This window comes from Glycine max, chromosome 2, assembly GCF_000004515.6.
Source record: "Glycine max cultivar Williams 82 chromosome 2, Glycine_max_v4.0, whole genome shotgun sequence".
NCBI lineage: Eukaryota > Viridiplantae > Streptophyta > Magnoliopsida > Fabales > Fabaceae > Glycine > Glycine max.
Genome location: NC_016089.4, coordinates 49,112,090 through 49,123,008, shown reverse-complemented (window position 1 = coordinate 49,123,008; position 10,919 = coordinate 49,112,090). Strand labels below are relative to the sequence as shown.

The 10,919-nt window shown below is 32.1% G+C and overlaps 3 protein-coding genes across 3 annotated transcripts; 2 read left to right on the top strand and 1 right to left on the bottom strand.

The window, feature by feature from the left end:
• Positions 1-751: 751 nt before the first annotated feature.
• On the top strand, positions 752-2,584 carry LOC102664956 (F-box/LRR-repeat protein 13). The gene is made up of 3 exons (XM_006575627.4): positions 752-1,805; positions 1,919-2,087; positions 2,172-2,584. The coding sequence occupies exons 1-3, from the start codon at positions 819-821 to the stop codon at positions 2,195-2,197; spliced, it is 1,182 nt and encodes a 393-aa protein (XP_006575690.1). The 5' UTR covers positions 752-818; the 3' UTR covers positions 2,198-2,584.
• A 1,573-nt stretch (positions 2,585-4,157) lies between these two features.
• On the top strand, positions 4,158-7,240 carry LOC102664831 (uncharacterized). The gene is made up of 3 exons (XM_006575626.4): positions 4,158-5,225; positions 5,341-5,515; positions 6,918-7,240. Exons 1-3 carry the CDS (start codon positions 4,980-4,982, stop codon positions 6,944-6,946), a joined length of 450 nt encoding a protein of 149 aa, XP_006575689.1. The 5' UTR covers positions 4,158-4,979; the 3' UTR covers positions 6,947-7,240.
• A 468-nt stretch (positions 7,241-7,708) lies between these two features.
• On the bottom strand, positions 7,709-10,125 carry LOC100803932 (probable pectinesterase 66). Its single transcript, XM_003518484.5, has 5 exons — positions 9,732-10,125; positions 9,409-9,616; positions 9,077-9,280; positions 8,408-8,646; positions 7,709-8,052 (listed from the first exon to the last, which is right to left on the bottom strand). Exons 1-5 carry the CDS (start codon positions 9,953-9,955, stop codon positions 7,887-7,889), a joined length of 1,041 nt encoding a protein of 346 aa, XP_003518532.2. The 5' UTR covers positions 9,956-10,125; the 3' UTR covers positions 7,709-7,886.
• Between the last annotated feature and the right edge of the window lie 794 nt (positions 10,126-10,919).

Below are 10,919 nucleotides of genomic sequence, written 5' to 3'. Positions count from 1 at the left end.
GTTAATGATATATACAAAATAAAGTTAATATATTTAATTAAATAAAATAAATATATTAGTGGTTTATTATTTTTTCAACATCCTACAAGACTAAAATGACTTATTTTAGAAAACAGGACAATAAAATTATAATTTAATCTAAAATAAAACACATCTAAAAACTCAAAAAGTTAAAGAGAAAGAGTAACGTGACAAAAATTGTTCTTGGAAATATTTTATATACATAATTTTTAATTTTTGTTATCCTTGTTCTATAAAGAAGAGATGTGATATAATAGAATGGAATCAAATGAAATGTAACCAAATAAAAAAAAAATTGTTTATGGAGAAACATATTGAAATGAAATGAAATGTGCTTTTAAAGAAAAAACTGAAATGAAATGAAATTTAAAAAAAAAATCCACTTAGCTCAAGAGAGGTGGAAAAAAAAAAAGAGCCAAATAAAATCAAATGAAAAAAATCAAGAAAGTACTTGCATTTATAAAATGAATAAATATATATCTTTTTAAATAAAAGAAAACATATAAAAAAGTTATTAAATAGTAAGAGTAACGTCATAAAAGATTGTTCTTAGAGTGATTTTAAATATATAGTTATTTTTTGTTATCTTTTATATCTATCAGGAGATGTGAAAAAATGTGAGAAAAATATCCTTTTAAAATTTGGAAGGTCGTAAATTTTATGAGTTTATTCTACTTTCATTCAATAATTAGATAAAATAAAATGATAAGGAATGAGCTACTACAAAAGTAAACTTAGACCTAAGAAAAAAGAAAGAAGAAAGAAGAGAAAAGATAGAAGAAGAAAAAGGGAAAGGGATGGAGAAGGAAAGATACTCCATCTATAAGAGTGGAGTGACGAAAAGTTGGATTGATGTTAAAATTAGAGAAGCTCGAAAGTTAGGAGTAGCAGCAAAGGAGAAGAAGAGGAGCAGAGTAGTGAAGAAGGACAGACTCAGCAACTTACCCGATGAAGTGCTTCATCGCATACTTTCCTCTTTGGACGCAAAATCAGCTGTTCAAACGTGCGTTTTGAGCAAGCGATGGACGCACGTTTGGACTTCCCTCCCAGTTCTCAACTTCTGCGACTCTTCCTTCGACGATTCTCTTTACTTCCAGTGTTTCGTGGACCATGTTTTATCTCGCAGAGACTCTTCCAGCAACGTCTACGAGCTCAACTTTGCTTGCACAGATGAACTTGAAGATGGCCACATCGTTGACTCCGTCGTTGACCATGTTTCTCTCACAAGCATTCAGGTTCTTAGCATCCTCGCTGAATGTGTCATTGGGAAGCTTCCTCAACTCTCTCTCTGTCAATCCCTCACCACTCTCAAACTTGCTCACATATCCACTGAAACAACAACCTTTGACTTCGTTTCCCTTGAAAACTTGTACCTTTTGGATTGTCGTTTCGAGTGTGGGGTGGAAGAGCTTCTCGACCCTTTTAGGGGTTGCGTTAATTTGAAACACTTGTATCTTCATCGTTGTCAGTATTATGGTGGAATCCACAGGTTTCAAATCTTCGTCCCCCAACTTACCCACTTGAGCATTTCCTGGATGGGAATGAATGAAATGTTTGATTCTGATTGTGTTGTTGAGCTTTTCACGCCAAAGCTTCAATATTTTAGATACCATGACTCTGATCTGTATGATTTTTCTATTGAGGGCAACCTTCCTTTTATAGAACAAGTGGATATTGATGTGGGTTGTTTGACCAACGACACTGATTCACTGCTTTTGCTGATTCAATTGTTTGAAATGATGGGAAGTGCCCGGTTTGTATCCTTATCACCTGCTATCATTCAAGTAAGTATAATTATCTGTTGTCAAATATAGTATTTTCATTAACAGTTGCTTCCTTACTGTAATTTGAAATTTGAACTAAGTTTTTGTTCGTCTTTGATATTCCATATTCCTAGGCTCTAGCTATGATTCCTGATCTACTGGATGGTCGGGCTTCCCCTTTCTCTAGAGTGCATACTTTCGAGTTAAACATGGATAGACCTTCCTCCTCCTTTGTTATACCTCCTAATGTCATGGCCTACTTATTTAGTGGATCTCCTGCATTTGATTTCCATGAATGGGAAGGTATGAAAAGGGTATATAAAACCTCTTTTATAAATGAAAAATGTAACACAAGAATTTTTACAAATCTTATGTTTTCCTTTACAGGTTCAAAAGAGTGCAAAACAATCTGATTGAAGATGCTTCCTGCTAACTTTGGTACTTTTATCTTTTGGGGGATTATAAGTAGTTTCTCTTTAGTCTTAACAAAGAATTACAAATGTTCTTTAAGGAATAGGAGTCTTGCTCATAAATTTGTTAAATATGCAGCAAAGACGGTTGACTTATTGTTCATAGTCAGTGTCATATTTGCTACGAATGGTTATTGGCTATTTTGGGATCTTTAGTCTGTTTTGTTGTAAATAGCCTGTTGAAGGGAGCCTTTTTGCTCTCTAATATTGTAGATTGCCAATTACATAGGTAATCTCAGATTCTCAATTATATATCACCTACAACCAGCAGCTTGTGGGTTCTTTTTTTTTTTTTTATCAAATTTGTCATTTTTTCCTTCTGCTGCTCAAGATATTCGTTCACAGCCTTTGGACTTGATAGAGACCTTTGTTTGCTTCATAAACTCTGCTACGATCCTTGTGTAACAATCCTAACATGCCAATGATGGTGGCACCTGTACATGCAATCTAACCTGCATAGGAAAAGAGATGCAAAAGCAAAAGTGCATATTCAGTTATATGAATTCTAGGCCAAAAGCAAAAGTACATATTTAGTTATATGCAAAAACAAAATTAGTTAGCTCATACCTTCTAATTGGAGGGGAAGATAAAGTGTATTGGATGGAATGTGATTAATGCATTCCACCAGATTCGATTCCTTTCAATTCTATTTTAAACAATACAAACAATGGAACCTACTATCATTTTATTCCTTTTCATTCCGTTTCATCTATTAGCACATAACCTTATGAGAAATCATTAACCAGACCTTGTTCTGAGTTGTTTTGGTTTTATCATAAATAAACTTGACTTTTGAAAGAATCCAATTACATTGATCAACTCCACCTCCTGGGATAAGGCACCTTTGTAATTGTTGTATTAAGGTTCAATTTGATATGTTATTTCACACGATTCATGGCTAAGTTTGCTAAATATGCAGCAAAGAGGGGATGTCTTATGATTTGTAATTGCAGTGTATGAATGTTTTTTGCCTTTAATAATAGGAGCAGTGAAATGTCAAGCAAAACCATTGGTCATTTACACAAGTTACTCGTCTTTCCATTTTTATATATCATGGCTAAAATTACATGTGTTTGAATTTTCATTTGGAATGTTCCAAGCTTAAGGTTTGAGCTAAAAGTTGTCTCTTCTAACTTTGTCCAAACTGTGGTTTTGACGTTCTTAAAAGGGACATCAGAACATATTATACACCAACTTCATTCTCATTGCATTGTTTTCGTTTTCACAATTGATACTGTTTGTATATCCGACTCCTAGCAAGAGCAACAACGGTACAATTTGGATATCTATTTCATGTTTTAAAATCAGGATGGTACCGTACTGAGCATTTGTGTATTTATCATATGTGGGCAAACATTTTGTTAATCATACATTAGGTGAATTTGTGAAATTCAGTTAAGCTTTCGGTAATATTTTATATTCATATATTTCATTATTATTTTCTTCCGCCATCTTTTATTCGAACAAAGAATAAAAGGTGTGAAAAAATATAAAATAAAATAAATTTCTAGAAAAGTCTATTAAGACGATATTGCAATTTAAAAAAAAATTATAAGAGATGTGAAAGAGTCTTGGAAAAATAAAAATAGAGATGTGAAAAAGAATGCAATGAAATGAGTTTTTAGAAAAGTCTAATCAATGAAATGAGAGACACTGTGATTCAAAAAAATAAAGAAAAAAAGAGTAAAATGAAATAAATATCTAAAAAAATCTAGTTAAAACAAGGAAAGTGAAAGAAAAAAAACGAAAAAAAAATAGTGAAAGATAATGAAATGAATTTATATATATATATATATATATATATATATATATATATATATATATAAAAGTCTACTTAAGACAAGACTCCAATAAAAAAATATGACTTTGTAAAAATTGAAAAGAGAATAAAATGAATTTCTAAAATGAACTATATAAAATAAAATTATTTTCATAAAAGAAAAGTGGAAGGAAATTAAATGAAATCAATAGTATTTAGAAAAGTAGTTCAGACAAGAGGGAATGCAATTCAAACAAGAAAAGAAAATAATAGTGGGTTTGGTTATAGGAAGGATGAAGGATTCAATTGAAGTTGAAGATGGGAAGAAGAAGAGATTGAAAGAGGAGGATTCCATTGCATACTTTGACTTTCATCTCTGGACGCAAAAGCAGCGCTTCAAACGAGCGTTTTGAGTAAGCGGTGGAGGTACATTTGGACTTCCCTTCCCATCCTCAACTTCCACTCCTCCTCCTTCAACAACGACTCTCTCCTCTTCCGCTCCTTCGTCTACCATTTCTTGTCTCGCAGAGACGCTTCCACCAATGTCTACCATCTCAACTTCAAGTGCCAAGACAAAAAACTTGATCTTGCCAAAACCATCGATTCCATCATTGACTATGTTACCCTCACACCACCAATCTCCGCCGCCATTCAGGTTCTTAGCATCTTGGCACCACCAAACAACACCATCGTAGGAAATCTTTCTCAACTCTCCCATTGTCAATCCCTCACCACCCTCAACCTTTCTGACATATCCACTGACATCACATCCTTTCGTTTGGTTTCTCTTCAAAAATTAGACCTTTATGATTGTGTTTTCGAGTGTGGGCTGGAGGAGTTTCTTAATCCTTTTAGGGGCTGCGTTAATTTGACTACTTTGTCTCTGTTTGGTTGTCAGTACTGCGGTGGCAAACTCAAGAGGTTCACAATTTTTGCCCCCAGCTTACGAACTTGAATATTTCGCACATGGAAGTTGATGAAGTGTATTTTGACTGTGCCATTGAGCTTTTTACGCCAAAGTTCCAATCTTTTACGTACAGTGTTTTTGACCTGTATGGTTTTTTCATCAAGTCTAATCTTCCCTTTGTGGAGACAGTGCATATTGATGTTCTGGGTTGCACCAATGATCCTAATTTGCAACTAAAGTTGATTCAAATGTTTGAAGTGATGGGGAGTGCTGAGTTTGTTGCCTTGTCAACTGGTATCGTTGAAGTAAGTACAAGTAATTATCTGTCAAATATGGCATTTTGAAATTCGATTAATAGTTGCTACCTTATTGTAGTTTGAAGATTGAACTAAATTCTTGTCACTCTTTCATGTTTCCTAGGTTCTATCTATGTTTCCTGATCTACTGGATAGTCGGCCTTCCCCCTTCACTAAGGTGCAGACTTTTGAGTTAAACAGGGAAATACCTGCTTCCTCCGTTGATATGCCTGCTAATGTCATGGCCTACTTATTTGGCAAATCTCCAGGATTTGATTTCTATGAATGTCGATGGGAAGGTATGGAAATGGCATATGAAACCCCTTATTGTTTTCTTTTAGCACTTATCATAGATGCAGAACATTGACACACTGATTTTTTTTTTTTTAATATTGCTTTATGGAATGGGAATAACTACAATAGTTATCCAGTTAATGTCTTATTTTGTAAAGGGCTTGGTTTTATCCTTGTCATCAAATTTTTTTCCAAAGTTCTATGTTGATTATGGACTTCCTCACACATTTCTTGGGACTGTTAGTGTAAAGCGTTGGGAATGGTTTGGTCATGTAAGGATAAGACTAAGAGATTCTTTAAAGAGAAAAGCCAATCAAATATAAGATTTATTGTTTGGTAAAAGGGGGTATAGGAAGGCCTAAAGTTATGTGTGTATATCTAATGGTGAGTTGAATGGGATGAAACAAGATGGATTAAAGTTACCATTTTATGATGGAGCATAAAACAATGGTTTAATCTCGTGCCCTCTAATTGGTATAGGATGAAATGCGGTTAGTGCATTCCACCAGGTTCCATTCCATTCAATCCTATTTTAAACAATAGAAACAATGGAACCTAGTATCAATTTAGTTCATTCTACTTCATTTCATTCCTTTTCACCTATCAACACACAGCCTTAAATGAAAAATTTATGAGAAATCATTAACCAGACCTCGTTCTGAGTGGTTTTACTATAGACTTGATTTCTGAATTTTTGAAAGAATCAAATGGCATTGGTCAACTCCACCTCCTGGAATAAGGCCCCGTTGTAATTTTTGTATTAAGGTTCAATTTGATTTGTTAGGAATTATTTCACATGATTCATGGCTAAAATTATGTGCGTGCTTAAATTTCTGTTTTTGCAAGCTCCAAACCATGGATTGAGTTAAAGCTTGTCTCCTGTAATCTTTGCCCAAACTATGGTTTTGACTTCAAGGTTTCAAAAGGGAATCCAAACACTCTAAACATCAACTCCATTCTTGTTGCTTAATTTCTGCTTCCACAATTGGTACTATAATACGAGTTGGACATCTCTTTCATGTTTTAAAATCTGGATGGTACAGAACATTTACATATGAATCATGTGTATGCATGCTATTCATCATAAATCAGGTGAATTTGTGAATTTTAACTCAACTTTCAGTAATCAAAACCGAGGGTTTAGAAATGAAAATCGTAATAGAATCACTATTTTTGTGCTTGAATTTTATAAATACTGATTTCCTATGCTTGTTGAATCTTGAATGGTGAGTAATCCCTTCTACTTTATTCTGTGTAACCACCTTCCTTTGATCTAGACATCTAGTTGAATTTTATAAAAGAAAAAGATTTCTTTTTCATATGGTAGAGTATCGGTCTTCAAACCTGCAGAGAAAGGTTGTGATATATTTTATTGCCACATTGAAAATCTTATGCTTTCCTTTACAGGTGCAAAATGGTCAAAACAATCTGATTGAAGATGGTTTCTTGCTAACTTTCAAGGTTTTACATTTTTGGGGGATTAAAAGTTGTTTTTCTTGGACCTAAACAAAAAAGAACCCGTGCTCTTTTGCAGAGGAATAGGGGTCTTGCTGATACGTTTGCTAAATATGCAATTAAGAGGTGTTGACTTATTGTTCATAGTCTGCGACATATTTGCTACTAATGGTTATTGACTATTTTGTGATCTTTTAGGCTCTTCTGTTGTGAATAGCCTATTAAAGGGAGCTTTTCTGCTCCCTAATATTGAAAATTGCTTGTTACATAGGCAATCTCAATTAGCTAAAAATTCGCAGTGAGCTACAAATCAATTTGTTAATTAGCTTCTCGTTGAAACTCATGTCCCATATGCATGAGCTACAAAATCAATCTAGTTATAAATAAAAAAAATAGCTACATATCAGTTTTCAAATTCACTGCTATTTTATTTTGCGATTGTGTTCTCTTAATCAAAACAAAACATATTGCACTTGCTATTTAATTCATTCTCAAACAGGTTTTCCGTTGGTGCATAGAGTGCAAACTAATCTGATTGGATGTGTCTTCGAGCTAACATCCATGGTTTAACCTGTTTGAGAATTAAGAGATGTTTGTCTTGAGTCTTAACAAAGAAGAACTGTTTTTAAAGGGGTGGTGGTCTTGTTGGTAAGTTTGAAAAGAAAGGGGAGTTGACGAATTGTTCTTATATTGGAAATAGCCTATTAAATATGGAAATTTCAATTAGTCAAATTTCAACATGACATAAGATGGTAGGCATTTTGTCGCTTGAAGTGATTTTTGTTTTCATTTTTCTGGATGAAAATTCCTAGCTTGGAGTGATTAAACACAAGGAGATTAACCCATAGGAAATTGAAAAATTATATATACCAATCTTGATTAGCCATACACATGTTACCCCATATTTTGGAAAAGAAATCACTAAAATGTAATTGGTAAGTAGGAAAGCCACCCATCTTGGTTGATAAAAGATGATAAAGAAAATTCATTTAACTGTGAACCAGTAAGGTTCTTTTCCCATTTAACGCGTTTTGCAGTATTTGCTCCTGGTCCGGTACAATCAACCTCCGCATAAGTTAAGTTAGACCTGCATGCACGTAAATTTATCATATTTACGAACTTTCAGATAAAAATTACAAAAAACAAAATATAATAGAGTTTAATGACTTTGATTTTGTCATATTTCTTAGCAAGATCCTTTGCAAATAATTTATATTTTAGTGCACTAAAAGAATTGTGATATCTTTTCAATCTCTCTTATAGTATATAGCCTTTCTTTCTCCCTTTTTCACTTAAAATAAAATAAAAAGTTCCAAACCTTTTTTTCAGACCAAAGATTAAGATTATTAGTTTTATGCGTTTTTGGTGAAACCATTCTTGTAAAAGATAGCAATCGTTTCTTTGTGATACTATAATTAAAAATAAGAAAAGTGAACCCCCACTCTTGGCCAGTGTAATCCCAAGCATTCCATCCTTCTGGTGATACTATTGGAGATAAGTATGTTCCGTGAAATATAACTCTTGAATAAGGTCCCCATGCTCTTCCAAGATTCACTCTACCAATTCCCATTACGCAACCAGCTCTAAATACAAAACCACTTGTGTCAATTTCTGAATCTCGGAATTGGGCTGTTACAAAACCTGGAAAAGATCTTTCCTGAGTAGCATTAATGGTGCAAGCCTACAAGTAAAAAAAATAAAATGAAATAAGGCTCCATCATTACAAATAATTCAAAAAAGAGATATAAAATCATTGAGAAGTCCCAGTAGCACACACTTTATTATTGATTAAATTTAGAAGAGATAGTCATTAAATAACAAGTGAAACTTAAAAAATTGTTATTTTCGATGAATTTCAATTAATTATAAAAAGTGTGTTATTACTTTTCTCTAAAATCATTTCAAAATAAAAAAAATGTAATATATTTTATATTTTCAAAATAATAAATGTATTCAATAACTTTTCATTTAATATTTTTATTTTATAATATATTCAAAGGATTAATAAAAAATAAAATATAATAAATGATCATCATTCAGTAAAAAAAAATATAATTCTAGTAAATCATCAATATATTATCACTCTTGGTGGTAGGAGTTAAATATATCACCTCATAATAAGATTGACCACTTCCATAAATAAAGTCTACTTCACCTCCAATGTAACAATCTTTGAAATAATGACGTCCTTTTGAATCAAATAAAGTATCTTGATAACTTACGAAACCACACTTAAAGAACACAGATTTGTCACCGTATATGGCTGCCGCGGGTGCAGGTGCGATGGATTGTGATCCCACCAGATTAAACGAGTTCTGCATTTGCCCTTTGAGACATTAAAGACAAGATTTGTGCTATTAAAATAAAATCTTTGCTAGCTATATGGAGTACTAGCTAGTATATTATATACTACTTATGTGTTAATTAATTACTATCTAATTACCTCGAAAGTAATGCCAATAACAATAACATTGGATGGAAAAGAAACACATGTAGCACCCGTGTTGTCACTTTGGCTGTTGTCATCACTTGATGCATTAATATTAATGGTGGAAGTACTGTGGAAGCCACTTGATGTAATGGTCGTGACCTCTTTGCCGGAACCTTCTAAAAAGATGCATGGCTTGTAAATGGAAATTTGAACTTTCTCTCTGCAGAGTAATTACATTAATAGATAAATAAAACAGTACTCCTATAATCAATACTTTAATTAATTATACATATAAACATAGAGTATAAGCAATAGCGTTACAAGTTTCAACTTACGTGTATGTGCCAGCATTTATGTGAACTTTGACCCATCGATCATTGTTTTCCTTTATCGAATCAAAAGCAGCTTGAACGGTTCTGAATTCTCCTTTGCCATGTTGATCAACTACGATGGTGTGTTGGATTTTGTTCCCCCAACAATCCATGGCTCCTTCAACCCAAGAAGAGCAGAAAAGAAACAATAGAAGAGGAAAAAGGACCGGTCGAAGAAGCATCTCCATTACAATTGATCTATGTTGAATTAGCAAACATTCTTTGTCTATTTCATATATAAACTAATATCCTCTAACTCAATTGGAAAACACATGATCTCTTATCCAGAACAAACAAAAATTACTTGTCAGATTTACATATCTTTTCTATCTGCAATCAATTTTTATTAGACTAATTAATATTTGCTCCATGTTTGGTCATTCTCTCACACACACATGATATATATATATATATATATATATATATATATATATATATATATATATATATATATAATATTAAAATAAAATAAAAAATTTAAAAAACAAAACATAGTAAGAGAGAAAAAAGGTTAGATATCTCCGATTGTGCAATTATGATCATATAAATATTACACTTAACAAGTTTTTTCTTATACGATGTAATCTTTAAGAGCTTTAAAGTAAGTTTTATAATTCTCTCACAATTCTTAATAACATATACTTTAAGAATCGTCACAAGATGCTCGTCGGGTCATTTGATTTGAGAAAATATCTTTTGTTTTAATTTATTTCTTATGTTTAAAAGTTTATATAGAAAATAGTGAAATAATATTTTTATTAATTTATACTTTTTTTTCCTATGTAAAAACTTTAGAAAAATAAGAAACAAAGTAAAATCAGAAATAAAAATAGAAAATAGTGAAATGAGAACTTTTAATTTCACAATTTAATAAATAAAGTTAATATGTATAAATAATTATTGAAGAGACTAATTCTCCTCCCCCCTTCTCTCTATTTATTGAAGAGAATAATTTATATATATATATAGCCATAGTCTATAGGGCAAACTTACCCTTTTCTCTATCTATTTATTCTTAACTTTATTTTATTATCTATCTAACTAAGGTCTTATATTTTTATTTAAAATATAGTAAATATTTTTATGAAATTTAGTTACTATTACAAATAAAAAAAGATGAATAATTCGTATATTTTTAATATCATAAACATT

Coding starts and splice junctions, on each gene's coding strand:
- LOC102664956 (XM_006575627.4), top strand. CDS start 819: ATGGAGAAGGAAAGATACTCCATCTATAAGAGTGGAGTGACGAAAAGT. Junction 1,806..1,918: donor TATCACCTGCTATCATTCAA/GTAAGTATAATT, acceptor CCATATTCCTAG/GCTCTAGCTATGATTCCTGA. Junction 2,088..2,171: donor TGATTTCCATGAATGGGAAG/GTATGAAAAGGG, acceptor TTTCCTTTACAG/GTTCAAAAGAGTGCAAAACA.
- LOC102664831 (XM_006575626.4), top strand. CDS start 4,980: ATGGAAGTTGATGAAGTGTATTTTGACTGTGCCATTGAGCTTTTTACG. Junction 5,226..5,340: donor TGTCAACTGGTATCGTTGAA/GTAAGTACAAGT, acceptor CATGTTTCCTAG/GTTCTATCTATGTTTCCTGA. Junction 5,516..6,917: donor CTATGAATGTCGATGGGAAG/GTATGGAAATGG, acceptor TTTCCTTTACAG/GTGCAAAATGGTCAAAACAA.
- LOC100803932 (XM_003518484.5), bottom strand. CDS start 9,955: ATGGAGATGCTTCTTCGACCGGTCCTTTTTCCTCTTCTATTGTTTCTT. Junction 9,281..9,408: donor TTATTGGCATTACTTTCGAG/GTAATTAGATAG, acceptor GGGCAAATGCAG/AACTCGTTTAATCTGGTGGG. Junction 8,647..9,076: donor GTGGTCAATCTTATTATGAG/GTGATATATTTA, acceptor TTTTACTTGTAG/GCTTGCACCATTAATGCTAC.